This window comes from Trichoderma citrinoviride (genome assembly GCF_003025115.1).
Source record: "Trichoderma citrinoviride strain TUCIM 6016 unplaced genomic scaffold BBK36scaffold_6, whole genome shotgun sequence".
Taxonomy (NCBI): Eukaryota; Fungi; Ascomycota; class Sordariomycetes; order Hypocreales; family Hypocreaceae; genus Trichoderma; species Trichoderma citrinoviride.
The window spans coordinates 827,612-844,684 of NW_020194714.1; the positions used below are offsets into that span (position 1 = coordinate 827,612).

A 17,073-nucleotide genomic window follows, 5' to 3' on the forward strand; every position below is an offset into this window, starting at 1 on the left:
ATCATTTATACATAAACCAGTCATTTCCAATCGCATCACCCATCAGCTTCAGTGCATCCTCCTCAGCTCCTCAATCAGGTTCCGCATGTCCTCGACATTCGGGCCCAGCCCTTCGCAAACCAGCTCCTGCTGGCTCTCGCTCAAGTCCAGGAACCTCTCTATCATCTCGCCGTCCACGAACCGATAAGGACTCTCGCCCTCTCGAGCCGGGTTTCTAAACGCCCGCCAAAGGTCAAATGACAGGTTTCCGGGGGTCTGGATGTACCCCTGCAACCGTGACTGGAACGTCATGAGCAGATCCTGGTACTTGGGAGCAATGTCGCCGTAGAGGTACAGCGTGCCCTCAATCTATTGTCCAATCGTCAGCTTCAACCCCGCCTTGCAAAGAAGATAAACGACGACACTTACCGAGCCCAGAAACGCCTTGGGTATCACAATGGCATTCTCACCAGGCGCAACCTGAAGCTTCCGAATCCGGTTGATCTGCTCCCCAATGTTGAGCTCGCTGATAATCTCGAGCTGGCTGCGGTCTTGCTCCGTAGGCGCTTCCTGCCTCTGTCTGAGCACAATGATATTGCCCTGAGCATCTGCCTCCAGCCACCTGGTATCGTCCAGGGCGCAGACAGACGTGGCCCAGGCCTGCTGATAATGGCGTGCCTTCTCCTCCAGCTTTGCCTTCATACCATCCTGGGGTGGGGTGAACTCGATGAGCGTAAGGGACTGCATGAGATCGCCAACACCGATGATGTTACCAGAAACATCCAGGTCGACAGGGAATGAGGATGGGCGGTATGACGCCAGTTTTTTCAGGTTGGCGGATGTCGAGGTCTCCTGAGCAAAGCTGTAAACAACCACCGTCTTGCTCAGCCCGGCGACGATGTAGTCGTCCATCATAGCCAAACAACGACATACTCCCTTGAGATTATGGGAGGTGATTTGATACAATTGCCGCGATTCGTCCACGCCGAGAACCACAATCCTTCCCCTCGTCTCCCCGGCTTCGTCTGTGCCCGGATCTGCGACGAAGCTCGTGCCAACCAGGAACCTTTCGGCCATATTGCCGTTGCTATCGGGCAATTCGGCTCGGATTACGCACTCAACCAGCTCCAGTGAAGCAGAAGCATTCAGCTCAAAAGGCTGGCCCAGCTCCTGGAAGATGATCTCGTCAACCAGCTTGACGGTGCTCGTAACAATTTCTTCATTCTCCACCAGCTCCTTCTTTATGCATCCCAATCCAAAGGCCTTCAAGCCTGGCGAATAAGCAACACGGCGGACTGTTTCGTGCATCGGAAGAGACTTCACGTGCGTGAGCCTTTCGCTATCAACGTGACATATCCTAATGTGCTCATCGGTTGATAGCACGATGGAGTCCGGAAAAGCTTCCGAATCGAACGGGGCCACAAAAGTCGCATCGTCAGCCGTCGTCGCCGAGTAGACGATACGCCCCTCTGAGCTATATATCAAGCTGGCATGCTCCGTTGTTGCAAACACGTTGCAAACTCCATCTGGCCGTGGCAGAACGTGCAATCGAGCTGGTCCGCTTCCTAGCGTGACCGTCTTCCTTCCCGATATCGAGAACCCCCTGACAGAAACATTGAAGCTGATGACATTACCATCCTCCAATGCCACCAGCAAAGTTGGGCCGGAGACGTCGGGCGGGTGTAGCTGGACCAGTGCCACATCTCGTGGAACCGAAGCACTGTCGTCTGTCTGCCTCAACGGTTCGCCGTGGAGTGGTGTCAAGGTCGCCAAATCCACGACTGATATGGTACCAGAAGCCCACCAGCCCACCACGCCAAAATCTGGCGGATCGCGCGCCGCATGTATGCAGGAAATTTGATCGGGCTGCCCAGATACAGGATTTTCCGAGGCATCTTGGACTACTGCCTTGAGGCCGTCAAGGAGGTTCAACGAGACCAGCATGGATCCATCTATTGACACCAAAGCCCACTTCGTATTGGCAGACGCCGCCGTGATGAGTTTTCCCTCCGGTGCTTGCCATGAGCATGCCGTGGTCCCGCTTTCAGGGTCCAGAAGAGTGACAATTCGAGGTGTTATCTGCAACAGCTGGCCGTTTGGCAGGTTGGCAGCCAGGAGAGTTTCCGACTCGAGGTCCATTCCCTGGAAAGAGTACACTTCCTCAATATTATCAGGCTCGAATCGCAGGACTCGAGTTCCAGCAAGAGTGGATACAACAACAGTGTCGACTTTCTCAGACTCCACGGATCGCAGTGTGAATAGGCCTCTGGTGCCTTGAAACTCATCCAGGAGGCCACGGTCTTCCAAGCCAACACCGCTCCTGATGCTGCGTAGACTTCCATCTTGATAGGCACCACAGCCGGCGACGATTCTGGCCTGTCCGGATGAAAAGGTGTTGCCTGACTGTGCGTCTCCCTCTCTGTTTCCCATATCCATAATGGTAAAGTCCATGATGGGTGCGTTATTGGGTAGGACTTTGAGAAGAGTCATCTGCTGGGTGTCGATATCGATACGTAACAGCTGGGAGTCGCCGTGATGTGAACCAACGAAGAGGAGGTCGTTCCCCATATAAACCAAGCTGGATGCTCTTGACGTATATCGACTTGAATCCTCAAAAGCGAACGGATGGACTTCCATGCCTGTCACAACCACCCCTGTCGACTCATTGGTAGTCTTGATTTCCAGCAAGTCCAGGCGGCCGTAGTCGTCAGCCAAGAAATAGCGCGTCCCATCATACTCGGCCCAGGCAACGTAAATCTTGGGCTCCGCAAGGCTGGAGCATACGCTTGAATATGTGAGACTGTCAAAGTATGTGAGAAGCGTCTCTCCCACCACAAGAAGACCACCCAGATGTGCCCTGGCTCCCTCATTGTTGCGCACGTGGTATCGCTTTTCTTCGTATACGGGAACCGGTATGAGCATCGATGCATAAGGGTCAGGGATGACTTGTTCAAAGTCTCGGTTCTTTTGAGGGTCAAACTTGGACGAAACGCCGGGCTTATCGTCTTCTGTTAGTCGGTAGACGGCGATCCGAGCTTCTTCGCGATCGAGCTGAGTCTTGTACAGAAACGCAATTGTCGGGTGGCCGGTTCGACTGTATAGGAACGTGCTCGCCTTCATCCACAGCTCGGTCAACCGGACCTGGTCGAGCCCTTCAAGCTTTGTCGTCAAACCCTTGCGTATCCGCAGGCGAAAGACATTGAGCACTCCCTCCCAGAGGTGCATCGCCATAAACTTGCCCGTGGGGTCAACCAGACACCTGTTCTGGCTCTGAGACTGCCGCATATAGGGCTCTGCTGAGTCCTCTATTGTCTGCTCGACTGCATCCAGCTGGTTCGTTTCAGGGTTCCAGGCTAGATTGAAGTATTGCAGCCTGTCGGTACCGATGAAGAGAAGATCTGTAGCAGAGTCCTTGGGCTGCAACCGCTTGAGCATGTCTATGGTGCCGTGGATGACCTTTGTGTGCAGGCACGTCATGCCTTCTTCGTGGACTCGCCATATCTCCAGTCGGTTTGCTTTCCTGCATCGAAACGAGTCAGCACGCCGTACGCAGACAGTCAGATAGCCCGGAGACACTCACGCAACGACCAAGTCCTCGATGTCCGGCGACAGAAACCGGATGCGCAGGGCGTGCCTGATGCTCGTGGGCTTGTGGACTGGCGCGACGTATGCCATTGTGGAGGAGAGTGCGGCTTGCCAAAGAGAAGAGTGTCGTCGACTCGATTCTGCTTCGGCAGAGGCTTCATGGAATGGAGGAATTGCCCAAGGATGAAGCTTCCGAGAGCTATTGCGTCAAACCAAGCATCGCGGCTGGGCTGGTTACTACTACATGTACTTATCGGAGATAGCGCTGGCGATATGTCAGCGGCTTCAAGCACCGTCGATGGGGGCTTTGATGCTGATATGGCGGGGCGGCAAGCCACTTTTAGCGGGGTGGTGCCCTGTAAGAGCGCTACCGACCGACCAGGGGATAATGCCCGTCGGGTGGGAGGTGTGATGTGCATGAAGTCGAGCCTCCATGTCGATTTGCCGCTTTCCAGGGTATGCTGATGTTGAGGGCAGCTTTTTTTGAACAGAAGTTGTTCATTCGCGAATGTTGGGTAGAATCATGATCATGATGAATATCCTTCTAGGCGGCGTATCATCATAATGATTCGATATTTGTATCACATCAAGTGTCACGAGTGCAAACGTTATCGATACTTAGGTAGCTGTTGCTTGCCAAATCCCACTCTTGCTCTTTCCTCAGCTGTCACATACAGTCTTTCTCCAAGCCTACCACAGAGGTCATGATAAGTTACGAGAGCATCAAAACACCATCAGTTCCGCCTTTTATTCATCTTAATACCCGGAACAGCGTTGCATATCTTCATTGATAGCAACGAGCATGACTACACATCGATACCCGACATGACGCAACCGCCAGGCAAATCCATAGAGAGGATCGAAACCGCAGACGAATACGGCCGTCGAGAAAAGTGCTTCATCAACCACAGACGACATCCTTATACCTTTCAATCCCATATACCAAGCATCCAAAGCACGAAGCAGGTGACTGGCAAAGATGGATTGGTAGCCCAGCATGGGCTCAGGATCGCCGCTCTCCCGAACCCGCGATTGTGTGAAGACATATTTGATCAGGACCAATGTCATAGCAAGGATCTCGAGAGATTCCTTCAAGATTCGCCTTCGAAGCTCTCTTTGTCTTATTCTGGCGATCTTCTCAAAGATCTTTATGTACCTGTCGATGAACTGGACCTAGGCTCCAGTCCTGAGAACGACCTCCAGGAATACCTGCAAGATGTTCGAGCCAAGAGGAACAGAAACCCCTTTCGACAATGGCTTCCATTAGCTCACACAAGAACCGAGAGAGATGAGGGGTTCAATTTTCCGCCTGAGATGGAGCGGCTGTGGGCACAGCTGAATCGAGAACTTGACGTGGACAAACCAGTCTTGTCAGATGCTGCGAAGGATCTTTTGAGCGCACAAAGCAAATCGCTGTCAATGCTGGAATACAAAGACCTTTGCACTCAACAAACAAATATTGTGCCTGTCAGTCAAGTCCATACTTTCGTCGTGATAACATGCCATAGCTGACGATTATTCAGTATCAGTATAGCTGTCTGGACCCTATCTCGCCTCCCTTGTCTCCTGTATCCGATGATGCTGAACCATTCATTCCCGACGCAGGTACGGCAGTGATTGATCTTTCTTCAGAGCCAAGCACCCCTGGACGGTCTGTTGTCGAGGATATTGAGCGTGATCTCGACTCTGACCCCGTCGTTTCTTCCACTTTCATGACTTCTCCTTCCACTGGAGATTTACCTCGACTCATCCAATCGTGCCACTCCGTGATTCAGGATACCAAAACCGAAGCACCTCTCGTAAGTACGAGCTCAGATGCTCCAACTGAAGACAATCCTCTTGCCGGTGTCCACTTACCCCTGGTTGGTGACGGCGAGGAGGGAGCCATCAACCTGCTTGAGGAAAAGGGACAATTTGAAGATGCATTCATGACATTGCTCGAGGACAGACAGTATTATGCCAACCAGTTGGTGAGCCAAGAACGTTTTGATCCGGCGGATTCCACGTGTCGTATTCCCGTCCCTCTGCTTGATTTCGACATCCCGCCCCCTGAGTGGGCCATTGGACACCTCACCGCGAAGATGCATTTCATGTTCCTGAGAAAAAGTACGCCGACTACCTACGAACTGTCACCTGTATCAAGGGATCCACGCTCTGAAAAATCCCTCCGATGGGCGTTTTTCCCACCACAGAAGGAGCACCCAATGCTGAATGATGGACTTATGGTACCGGATGATACCCTTGCAAAATACCTTTCGGAGGAGGAAACATCTCACTTGAGCAGTCGCACTTTCGTCTCGATTCAGCAGGATCTGGAAGTCTTTCGCCTTCAAGAGGATGAAGAAATAGAAGAGACATTCTCACAGGATGTTGAAGCTGATGAAGAGCAGCTCATCAACACCCAGCCAACTGAGAATCCGATTACGACCCCCTCGGTACAAGGCAACATATCCAAGGAGATGAAAACCCAATCCTTACCTGAACTCAACGGCCCACTTCGTAGGAAGCATGACGACGATGCCCTGAGACTTTTGCCGAGATCTTATGACACAAGTGCTACGAGTATCCTCCTCCATAATTTTATGGAACTACGGGGTATAAAGCGACCTCGACTCAATACCGAGCCTCCTGCAGCGAGTCAACCTCGGGATGCCTTACCGCCTAAATCTGCCAGAGAAGAAGCGGAAAGCAACGACCGTGAAGCAACACTCTCTGGGGTAGCTAAAGAGATGCTTCCGGCAGCAGTTCCTCAGTTTGAACTTCCCTCAGAGAAGGCTTCCGTTATCGTCTCAGTGGATCTTTCAAGACAGATATTGAGAAGGATGGAGAGTTCATGGGCTCCGGAGAACCTGATTGACGTAGATCACTCTCGCCACAACACACAGAGCTGGCCGCCAGGCGCTTCTCGTCCCAAAGAGGTCATCTCCCCTCTAAGCTTCGAAGCAGACATATCCCTCTCGCCAAGCACAGGAATCATCATCACCAACATCCTCAAAGTGAGGCAGCGTCCTCTTCCAGGCTCCCAACATCTAGCTCCACTACGAGAGCGCGTACAAAAAGTCAGCCAAAAATACGAAACCCTCATCGTCCTCGTCTCAGAGACAAACTCCCAAGGCGAATTCATGGGGACACTAGCGCCATCAGATACAGCAGCCTATGCAGACTTTGTAGGTTTCGCAGCGGCATTGGGGGGAGATGTGGATGTGCACTTTGTCCCGGAGGCGACGGGCACGATGGGTTCGTGGGTCTTGGCCTACATGTGTCGGTATTCCTCGCAGTGTGTGGCTGCCCTGTCGAGGTTCTTGGCCTCGGAAGAGACGCCGTGGGAATTGTTGCTTAGACGAGCTGGTATGAATGTCTTTGCCGCAAAGGTTCTTTCCAAAACCCTGTTTGAGCAGGCTGGGGAGTCGGGATTGGCTGCGTTTCTCAATATGCCGGTTCGTGAGCGGGTGAGGAGATATGGATCTCTCCTCGGTGGAGAAAAAGTCCTGCTGGTGACAGGAAAGGTATTGGATCGGAGATGGGGAGACTGATCTCGTACACAGTATTTTTCAGATCTTTTAAGGAGATGATGGCAGATGATGATTCGAATATGTAAGCCGGTTGAGATGGAATGTATATTTTGTCTCCCCCATATCTCGTCTATTCCTCTACCTGTATTAAATGAAGGACTGTAATTGCGTTTAGAGAAGTTTATCCAAAGAAAAAAAAAAGCACCACTTCTAGCAGATGGGAGGTTCTGTTCAACCCAAATCCTCACGGAGTTGGTGCCGTACAGACTCTCATCGGTGACAACTCAGCAAATCTCCCACAGAGGTCGTGGCAGCTGGTTCATTGGAGCAAGGCCCTTCTGCAGACGCGGCATCTGCTTCAAGCCGATATACACCACCCTCTGTGCGTTGGCGAGGGTGACCGACCGCGACGTCAGGCCATAGTAGTCCGAGATGGCATGCGTAAGCCACCGCCTAGAGAAAGAAAGATTAGGTTAGTTTCTCCAATGCCACGCATGAGATATCCCAGAAAAGGGGGTCGGTCGCACTTATAGGCAGCGCTCTCATCATCGCCAAACGAATCAAACAACAGCCCCGAATCGACAGTCTCCTGCGACACCTCTCGGTGCGCGGTCCTGTATCTCGCCGCCGTCGCAGCAGCAGCCGCCGCCCTCTTCTGCTGCAAGTCTCGCATTCTGCCGTTGCGGCCCACAAAGACGATTTCCTCGTCATCCGAGTCCATCTCTTCCGCTGCGCTATCCGCGTCCTCGTCATCCTCAGCCTGGCGTTTCCGCCGCTCGTCGATCATGTACTGTCGCACGGGCTCTTCCAGGGCCTTGACCCAGGTGCGGATGACGGGGCTGCGCTTGGTCGACTCTCGCAGGTCGCGCGGCACCTCCCCCACGCCGAGGCCCGTTGCGCTGCCCGACTTGAGCTGCTGCTTCTTGCGCGCGGCCTGGAGCTTGGACGTCTTGTCCTGGATGCGCTGGCGCACGCCGTGGTCCCAGAACTGGGCGAGCTGGTAGGGCACTCGATGGATGGGATGCGTCGGGTGGACTTCCCAGTCCGCGGGCTCGGGCGGCTGGACGTTAGGGACGCCCACGAGACGATCTGTTACGGGAAGCAAAATCCCCTCTCTCATCAGCGACCCACGTCTGACATGGTTTGAAACATGTCCGATAGGGCAAGTGTTCAAATACCGTTCTCCCATCGCCGACGCTGCCGGCTACCTTCCTTGCCCTTCAGGAGGGCCTCTCTGCGCTTCTGGCTGTCCCGGGCAGAAGGCGGTCTGCGGGGAACAACGGTGACATGGACCTCCTCTGAAGAGGTTGCGATGGTGACCTGCTGGTGGCTGGCAGCGCGCTTGGAGGGCCCGGCGAGGGCATCGAGGGGGATGGACAGAGGGCTTCCGGTGCCGCGGGCAACGGGCGAGACGCTGAGGGACTGCAGGGCCGAGATGGTCCAGGCCTCGATGTCGATGGCGGTGCCGGATGCCGGAGTCGACGGGTAGATGATGTTCGCCGGCGACTGGCTGGGAGGGGGCGATTCGGGAGGAGGCGGGACAGCGCTGTAGATGGCCATGGTGGTGATGCCGACTTTGCTCTGCACGATGTTGAGTCAATCGAGCCGAGAAGCGACCTGAATTGCACCTATTCGTCAACCAGAAGCAACAATGGCCGAGGCCTTGCTCAGGGGAAGATGGAGATGCAGACGGTGATGCGGCGAACGAGGCAGCAGCCTGGTAGTGCCTTATCCTTCCTTATCTGGCTGACTGTTTGCTCCGTACCTTGAGAGTGTCTCCATCGCCGGGCATCGCGTCCGGCACACAGTGTGGCTCTTGTGCTATCTCCGGCCAATCACGTCTCGAGCGCAAGGCATGGGGAGAGATTTGATGGCTTGTGGCAAGGCTTGTCGCGCACAATTCGCGCGTAAAGTGGCCGTCTGGTGAGGAGGACGGGATGTATTGGCACTGTGCCGGGCTGATATTATGGGAACATCGTTGATGAAGACGCTATTACAGAAGCTCACATGCTTCTTTCTCTCGATCATTCAAGTCATCATACTGGCTTTTTGACTTTGCATCCAAAGACGTTATCATCACATGGTGCTTTATGTAGCATCATCTCGTACTAATGCTCTTTGACCATTAGCTGCGCACTTATTTCTGCTTCACCAGCCGCCGACATGACCAAGTCCACATGCACCTTCAATGTGGTGCTCCATCCCTGTACAGCCACCGATGACTCACGAAAGACTCATTATACGTGCAGTAATAAGTGAAAGACGTAATCTATATCCGGTAGGCCAGACAGCCCCATACCTGACAAGACGGTAGATTTCTCAGCGCATCTACCTCAGGATATGTTGTCAAGCCGGTCCTGGTATGGAGTCTATGGACCTCAACATATACATAGCTTCCCGCCACGGCCATAGCCGGCCTCGTCGTATTGGTGGGAGCAAAGCAGACACCATCTTGTTTTCGAGGTGTGTAGTACACCATACTCCCAAGCCAATTACTGGCAGGGCCTTAACACTTCGGAGATCAATTGGTGGGTAGAGGGCTTTCGGCCTCAGATCTTGCCGGACGAGGGAAACTATTCTTGTGAGGAATGGCCGTGATTCGGCGGCTAGAATATTTACAAAAGACCAGGGAGGCGTAATGGTTGTCTCGAGAAGTGTGTAGGAAGACGTGGTGAAGACTTAAAAGACAATGGCTTACACTGGAGGAGGACAGTTTATATACTCTGCAGTGGTATGGTAGTTGCTTCTCTTCCTAGTGTCCTATCGAAGAGTTTGCTGTTCATTCTGCGAAGCATGACCCTCATACTGTACGGCTGTATCGTCGGCAGCCTACCCGGGTATGGCAGACCTCAAGCTAGAATACGGCTAATGCATGGTTATAAGTTCATGTTCTTTGTGCAAGCTCCCTTACCTCAGGTCGCCCCGTCGTCGGATCTGAACCGCGTCTCCAAGTTCAATTGGGCCTCAAGGGCAAGTAGCCACGGCTAAAGCTTAGAACTGACCGAGTGCCCGACTTCCACTTCCATGTTTTGTAAACTCTGTGCAGGCTCGTGATTTGAAACCAAGTACAACATTGTGAATAAATCTCCAGAGCGTTCATCAAAGATCGCGAGATCTACGCAGATCTAGGTACCGGTTAGCGAGTGGGGTTACGCGCATCAAAGCACCTGGCAGCTGGAGGGGCACGACATTTTCAACGCCCCAGCTTACACCCAAGCTTCGTGTCACGCCTCAGCATCACCACCGACACCACTGCAAAAAGCCATGGCCTTGCCTCTACCGTTGGGCCTGGTGCCTTCAGAGGTGGCCTTCCTCTGCGAAATGGAGCTCGTGACTGTCGTTCCCCGGCAGCGTCTCGAGAGCATTGAGCTTCTCTCGGTCAGCCCAGTTCCAATTCCCAGCCCTTTGTTTCTGCATCCAGCTTCGTTCGGACCTTGCTGACTCTCAAGGACACAAAAAAACAGGGCTCGACTCCCAAGCTCCGCCCGCCATACAGAGCCGACCTACCGCTATGGCTCGCGCTCCTCCTCAAGAAGCAGCGGCGCGCCAACATCGTGCCCCCGGCATGGCTCCATCCCGACTCCCTCCGCGAAATCGTCAACTACGAGACCGCCGTCGACGTCAAGGACTGGGCGCCTCCTCCTCCTCCGCCCGTAAGAGCCGACAGCAGAGGAAACTCTAGGCGGTTCAACTCCTCAGACAACGACTTCGTCCTGTCGCCTCCCTTTCTGCCGTCATGCACGGCCACGGCTCCAGCAGGCGCTCTGCCGTACCACTGGTTCGAATTCGCCGAGATGCTCCTCGCCCACGCAAGTGACGATGTCCCGTCTGCGTCGGAAGTGCGCTCCCTCTTGAGAGACCTGCAAGAGGCTCGAGCTGCCAAGATGAGAAGCAAAATTACAAGCCCCGAAAGTCACGGGGAGGGCGTCACCAGCCTCCGTGGCGTGGGGGCCATGGAGCTGGCCGAGAGCAGAGGCTTCGTTGTTGGCGTGGCCGAAGGAGTTCGAAAGCTTGGTGCAAGCGCTGAAACCACGCGCCGCGACGAAGAGGAAGAACATGGCCAAGACATGGATGACGATCTGAGCGACGATGACATGGGACTCTAAAACAACAAGCTCGACAAGACTCATTGCCGAATAGCAGCTACAAGAGGGAGCCAGGCCGACACCATACATCGATGCCCTTGCCGAGAACACCACGCGAAAATTGGGCCCCAAGGTAGGATAGCATCCAGAGACGTGCACATTTCTATCAGGCTTCAATATCCGGCTCAGCCTCGATCCTATACACCAAATTCGTAATCAAGCCCAACCGATAAATCCACGGAGCCCCGGATCGACACCGAGATCTCCTGCTACCCAAACCACAACTCGTCCAACATGAACCGTCCAAGTGTTCCAGATCAATCCATTATGGTGCACCAAGATGGTCAACTGTTCGTGTTTTCGGCACGAGATCGATACTGCGGTGTTCCAAGGGCGCTCGAGCGTTGGCAATCGATTGCCTTCAGTCCTGGTGTCAGTCTGCGAGACGCAATTCATTGTGGGCAATGGCAAGAAACTCACAGGAAAGGCTCGAAGTGCGCCGTCTATCCTCTCCCGAGTCAATGGGGCATATCAGACTCAAGCTTCGCCCGTAACGCAAAACGCTAGCTCCCATCGCAGCCATCCAGGTCCAAGCTCGATGAAAATGTTCAGTCAGCCTTGACAGTCCCTGCGTCGGAGTCAAGAATAGGGTTCTGTTCCGGTTCAGGACCGTCATCAAAGCTCGCGCCCATATTCCGCGGCGTAGTCCATTCCGAATCGTCCCAGCCGAGCGGCTCACTGCCTTCCCGCCATCGAGTACGTCCTCGACGCTCTTGCGGTTCTGGCTGCTGTTGCTTCTCGTTGGACATCTCAAAGTACGACTGGTTGTCCGTCGCCATCCGACCACTGGCACCAGGCTGAGTGCTCGTCGTCGGCATGTCCGTGCCGATATCGTCGCTCACGGTACTGCAACCCGCAGCCGAACGCACACCGCAACCCTCACAGAGGCGTTTCCTCATGGAATACGCCTCCTCTCCCTGAAAGGGCCTCTTCTTGCGGACTTCCGGCGTGGCAACGACTCCCATGGTGCCCAACATATTTCTGTGGAAAGGCAAAACAAAAAAGGATTTCTCAAAGAAACTGCAAGATATCGAATAAGTTTCCAAAGAAGCAGAAAATGATAAAGGTTCTGTGCCCGTTCGAATAGTCCAGGTAGAGAAAGAAGAAGAGAAAGAGGAAACACAAAACACAAACAAGAAGGAGACAAGAAGGTGCAAAGCAGAAGAAAGGAATGAAAGAGTGAAAGAAACAGAAAAAAAAAGGTCTTCTACCTACTTTGGGGGTTCCGTTTCGAACTTTGCACCCGCCACAAAGACTTGCTCCTCCTTTGTTGCTTTGCTGAAAGGGGACCATTCCTATCTTAACTCCCTTTTCCTCTTTCAAGCTTTGAAACTCTTCTATAAAGCGCGAGGGTTGGGCTATGCTTTTTTGTTTTCTGCAGGCAGCTTTATGCTTTCGCGTGTCTTAGAACGTGAAGTCCTCCTCCTACAGCGGGTGGAGGTGGGCGTTCGCGTTGCCAGTTCCTTGCCAACTGGCTTGCCAGCTGCACCGTTTGTCCGCTGCATTGCGGCGAGAGACAGCACCTTTGGCCGGCCCGTTTTTAAGGTCTTTTGCTTTCGGCCCAAACTCAGGCGACTTTATGTAACACTCGACGCATAGGTACTGATGGCCGGTCATATACCTTTGCTAGAAACGGGAGACTTCGGAGCCTGCGGCAACAATTGTCCTTTGGCCGTCTATCACGGAGTTATAGAGAGAGGTTGTTAGATCAAAATATGAAATAGTAATAGTTTCATTCTAGCAATGCTTAAACTACAAGAAGCTCTCTCACTTCTCGCATCAATAACGGACTACTGGTATCATACTGTTTACAATTCTGAGGGCTCTTCACGGGCTGCGGAAAAGTCATGGTATGCAAGCTCGTACACCAGGCCCAGGGTCATCTTGGCATGCTCAAGCATGTGGTCAAACGACAGATACTTGATCAGGTCGTCAGTACCGTGAATGTGCTGGTCCGAGTTCTCAAATGCCGACTCAATAACAAAGGCAGATGGGTACCCGGCCTTGGAGGCAGAGGCGTGGTCAGAGCAAGCATAGCCGCACTTGGTCTCGACCCAGGGAATGCTGCAGTACTGTAGAAAAGGTTAGAATTTTTGGACAAAGGAGTCTGCGATGTATCTCTTGATCGAACTTACCTCCTCGATGACCTTCTTGATAAAGGCAGTAAGGCCAGGGTCAACGTAGTCGGTGATAACGCCCACGCTCACCGGCTTGCCCGCGTCGATGGTTCCCTGAGCGTAGCCCGTCATGTCCTGCTGCAGCATGGCCTTGACGTCGCGGCCCGCCTTCTCGTACGCCTGGAAGATGGCCTGGCTGCCCAAGAGACCGGCCTCCTCGGCGCTGTACCAGTGGAACTCCACCGTGTTCCTAGCGGAGCCGCCGATGACGGATGGTGACGGTGCCGCTGCCGTCGTCGTCGGCGCCAGGAGCCGCGAGGATAGCGGGCAACCACAGATTGATGGAATCCTGGTGTGCGCCGATGACGACGGTGGTGTTGGTCTTGCCGGGGATGCGCGCGATGACGGAGCTCTGCGGCCACGAGTGGGCAAAGGGGCTCGCGGAGACGGCGTCGCCGGCGCCGGCGTCCTTGATGATCTGGTTGACCTTCTCCAGCACCCACTCGGACGACTGGCGGCCGTAGTCGGACTTGTAGTAGCGGGTGTGGAAGCTCGTCAGCTTCTGGAGGTTCTTGAGCATCTCGTCCTTTGACAGGCTGCCGGCGAGCTGGCCGACTTCCTTCTGCTTGACGCACTTGTCGGGGAACTGGACGGTAGCAGCCTGGGACTGGGCCCGCAGGGTGCCGAGGTCTTGCGTGTCGGTGATGTCCATGAAGCGCTGGCCGTTCTGCACCGGGATTGCTAAGTTAGTCGGAGCTGTTCATGCCGTAGATTCAGTAGCTGGACAGATGGAAACGTACACGTCTGAGATCCCACTTGTCTTCCTCGGTAACCCATTGCGTCTCGCCAGGGCCCAGTTCGATGAGGTACTTGGCCGGCTCCTCGAGAATAACATGGTCGCCCTCGTTCTCCGCCACGAAGCGGCCGCTGACGAGCGCTGCAGGCAGGGCAGCCACAAGAGACGTCTGTAGGAATTTCATGGTGGTGAGGCGATGTGATGATGATGGAGACTAGAACTGCGTATCCTTCGATTCTGTAGAGAGTGATGGAGAGATGAAGAGTGACGGTGACGGGAGTAAGACCAGAAGAGAGAAGCAGATAAGGACTGGACGGGAGGAGTGACGAGATCAGGTACCTTGCCGGGCGCCTGGGGAGGTCACAGATCCCCACTGATTTACAGGGGGCTGGGCCTGATGTTTGGGGTCGGGTCCGCCTAGCCGTAATCGGGGGTGCGGCATGATGCTGCATGGGGAGCCTGGAGACGATGCGATTGGACAGTGATGATTCGCCCAACAATGCCATGAGATGGACAACTCATGAATGCAGTGGATTGCTTACATCTCGACGCGGTCTACTTATGATGTTGATTTGTGCAGTGACGATCATGTTACAGGAAAATGGATGAATGATAGCCTGTCTCGATTGTAACAAAGAACACTGGACTGATGCCGTCCATGCTATGGTGAAGCTCATACAGACGTGAATATCATGCATATCTAGGTAGTACAACTGAGGCAACAATATGCCTAAATTCCACGAAATCATAGCCAGACGCCAAACAACTTTTGATCCATTTCCTTTTAGCTCATGAGACTCCAAATTCAACGTAAAATGCATCCCTTCATTGCTGAGGTGGCGGGGGAGGCGGCGGGACTTGGCCGTTCCATCCCGTCTGCCCGCTCTGTGCCTGAATCTGGCTCATCAAAGCCGCAAAGAACGCAGGGTTGACAAAGTTTCCAGCATTAGATGCCTGACCCTGTCCTTGAGCAGATCCAGGCCAGCCTGGTGGCGGCGGCGGCACCCCAGAGGGCACTGGCTGCTGCCACCCGGGAAGAGGGAAGCCGAACTGAGGAAGAGAGGGCGCGGGCACGGAGTTGGGAGGGGGAACGGGGTTGAAGTTCCACGAGCCGCTTGGGGGTGCGGATGCTGAAGGGTTCTGAGCGCCCTGAGGAGGAAGAGAGTATCCATCCCTAGGCTGGTTGTAGCCTCCACGGCCCCCACGGCCCGCGCCTCTGCCTCGACCACCTCTGCCCCGAGAGTCTCCTCTTCGACCTCCTCGGGGAAAGCTTGACCTGGGAGGAGGCTCATGACTCTCAGTGGATTGAGGACCAGTACCGTACCCGGCAGGTCGTGCCAACGGCTTGTAGGGGCCATCATCTTCGTCATAGTTCAAGCTGCCGTCCGCAGACATCTCCTGGCGCAAAGGATGGGCCTGCTTCCCTTCCTTTCCACCGCTCTTCCACTTGTCCTTCTTCTTCTGCTTCAGCGACCGCTTGTACTCTGCTTCCTTCTCGTCGTCTGAGAATTCTACTTCCTCATCGCCGATCTCTTCGTCGTGCAGGTTGCTGGCGTCCGAGCCCTTAAGGTTCTTCAGAGGCTCCGTGAAGACGTACGATGCGTGATCGACAGGATAGAATATCTTTGTCCCCACCTCCAGTCCAAGCTCTTTGACTTCTTCTGCCGAGTTGAACGTAACTGTGTACATCGGCTGCACCACCTTGCCTATCGTCTCACCAACGACCCCGATGACAACTCGCTCTGAGTTGCACAAGACCGATCCGCTGTCCAAGACTTGGTACTCTCCTGGGGTAAAGGCTTTGACAAGCATGATGTTTTCGACAAGTTGCTCAACAACACCCAGCTCTTCTATTTTCATTTCGGGAGTGATCGTCACGTCCGGTCGGGGAATGGGCTCTTCGGGAAGCTCATTCTTGGTTCGCACGTAGCCAGCGGCAGACTTTCCTTTATCGCCTTCGTCGTCAGAGCCCCCCTCCATCTCCATGAGAAGCCGTGCCGTCTCTTCAATACCCAGAGGCTCGTAGCCCTCATTGTCCGAGTCGTCATCCTCGGACGACGAGTCGGAGCTGCTAGAGTCTGATGACTCGTAAGGAGAAGAATCAATCTCCCATTCAGGGTTCTCGCTTTCGTCGGGTTGTAAAGGGACCGGCTCTGCGTCAGGCTGGGGCGCTTGTTGAGGTGTCTCGCCGTTGTCGAGGCCGCCGAGGGCTGCTTCGAGGGCGTGTGTTACGGACGGCGGGCTTCCAGGCTGGCCAATTGGCATAGAATCTGACATATTGTGGTCGGCTGGAGCCTCGGAGACGGCCTTGACGGGTTCGCTGTGGCCTTCTGTCGTTGATGGTGCTGTTTGAGGGGCGGAGTGGTTCACATCCAGCATCTCTCGGTCATCTTCGGCAGCGCTCGCAGCGGCAACCGCGAGATCAGCTGGAAGCGGCGGTAGAACTTCATTGGGCTTTGCTTGGCCCAGTCCAGGAATCTGAAAACCCGACATCGTGGCGTCGAGAATATGTGCGGTTTGGCGTAGGTATGGCGCTGATCAAAGGCGCCTCTTCGTGAAGGGTTTGGACCGCTTCACCGTCGTTTTTCAATATGATATAAACGGTACAAATAATGGTGATCCAATGTTAATCCAAGGATTAGAAGAACTCAATTCAAGTCCAAGCCTCAAAAGAACAAGAAATTGATGTGTTGGGCTGAGATTTTCTTGGAGAATGCGATGGCGAAGAAATGCTCTGCTAGCCGATAAGGAAAAAAAAAAAGAGAGAAGCACTGGCAGAATCGCGCTGCGAGCGGTAGATGGAGCCGGCCATGCTAAATCCGGAAAGGTCGGCTGCACTTTAGCGCACGACAGTGAGCACATACAGGCGCCTGCCAGTGGGAAGCGAAGGCGGTGACGGAATTGCTGGTCAAAATGCCCGGTGACGATAAGAAGTGGAT

The 17,073-nt window shown here is 54.1% G+C and overlaps 7 protein-coding genes across 7 annotated transcripts; 2 read left to right on the top strand and 5 right to left on the bottom strand.

Annotated features, from left to right (window-relative positions):
• Positions 1-43: 43 nt before the first annotated feature.
• BBK36DRAFT_1135201 (hypothetical protein) lies at positions 44-3,663 on the bottom strand. Its single transcript, XM_024892555.1, has 3 exons — positions 3,560-3,663; positions 409-3,499; positions 44-348 (listed from the first exon to the last, which is right to left on the bottom strand). The coding sequence occupies exons 1-3, from the start codon at positions 3,652-3,654 to the stop codon at positions 49-51; spliced, it is 3,486 nt and encodes a 1,161-aa protein (XP_024750222.1). The 5' UTR covers positions 3,655-3,663; the 3' UTR covers positions 44-48.
• A 726-nt stretch (positions 3,664-4,389) lies between these two features.
• On the top strand, positions 4,390-7,097 carry BBK36DRAFT_160476 (hypothetical protein; the record flags this gene model as incomplete). The annotated part of the gene is made up of 2 exons (XM_024897700.1): positions 4,390-5,025; positions 5,073-7,097. 2 exons carry the CDS (start codon positions 4,390-4,392, stop codon positions 7,095-7,097), a joined length of 2,661 nt encoding a protein of 886 aa, XP_024750223.1.
• Positions 7,098-7,360: 263 nt separating this feature from the next.
• On the bottom strand, positions 7,361-8,636 carry BBK36DRAFT_1117273 (hypothetical protein; the record flags this gene model as incomplete). The annotated part of the gene is made up of 3 exons (XM_024890333.1): positions 7,361-7,529; positions 7,604-8,165; positions 8,255-8,636. 3 exons carry the CDS (start codon positions 8,634-8,636, stop codon positions 7,361-7,363), a joined length of 1,113 nt encoding a protein of 370 aa, XP_024750224.1.
• Positions 8,637-10,340: 1,704 nt separating this feature from the next.
• On the top strand, positions 10,341-11,182 carry BBK36DRAFT_19517 (GINS complex, PSF2 component; the record flags this gene model as incomplete). The annotated part of the gene is made up of 2 exons (XM_024897879.1): positions 10,341-10,454; positions 10,541-11,182. The coding sequence occupies 2 exons, from the start codon at positions 10,341-10,343 to the stop codon at positions 11,180-11,182; spliced, it is 756 nt and encodes a 251-aa protein (XP_024750225.1).
• Positions 11,183-11,769: 587 nt separating this feature from the next.
• Positions 11,770-12,198, bottom strand: BBK36DRAFT_1198822 (hypothetical protein; the record flags this gene model as incomplete). The annotated part of the gene is made up of 1 exon (XM_024897058.1): positions 11,770-12,198. The coding sequence occupies one exon, from the start codon at positions 12,196-12,198 to the stop codon at positions 11,770-11,772; it is 429 nt and encodes a 142-aa protein (XP_024750226.1).
• Positions 12,199-13,029: 831 nt separating this feature from the next.
• Positions 13,030-14,318, bottom strand: BBK36DRAFT_1158858 (Zn-dependent exopeptidase; the record flags this gene model as incomplete). Its single annotated transcript, XM_024894151.1, has 4 exons — positions 13,030-13,293; positions 13,357-13,575; positions 13,619-14,065; positions 14,139-14,318. 4 exons carry the CDS (start codon positions 14,316-14,318, stop codon positions 13,030-13,032), a joined length of 1,110 nt encoding a protein of 369 aa, XP_024750227.1.
• A 641-nt stretch (positions 14,319-14,959) lies between these two features.
• On the bottom strand, positions 14,960-16,710 carry BBK36DRAFT_1198827 (NAF1-domain-containing protein; the record flags this gene model as incomplete). Its single annotated transcript, XM_024897059.1, has 1 exon — positions 14,960-16,710. Exon 1 carries the CDS (start codon positions 16,625-16,627, stop codon positions 14,960-14,962), a length of 1,668 nt encoding a protein of 555 aa, XP_024750228.1. The 5' UTR covers positions 16,628-16,710.
• Between the last annotated feature and the right edge of the window lie 363 nt (positions 16,711-17,073).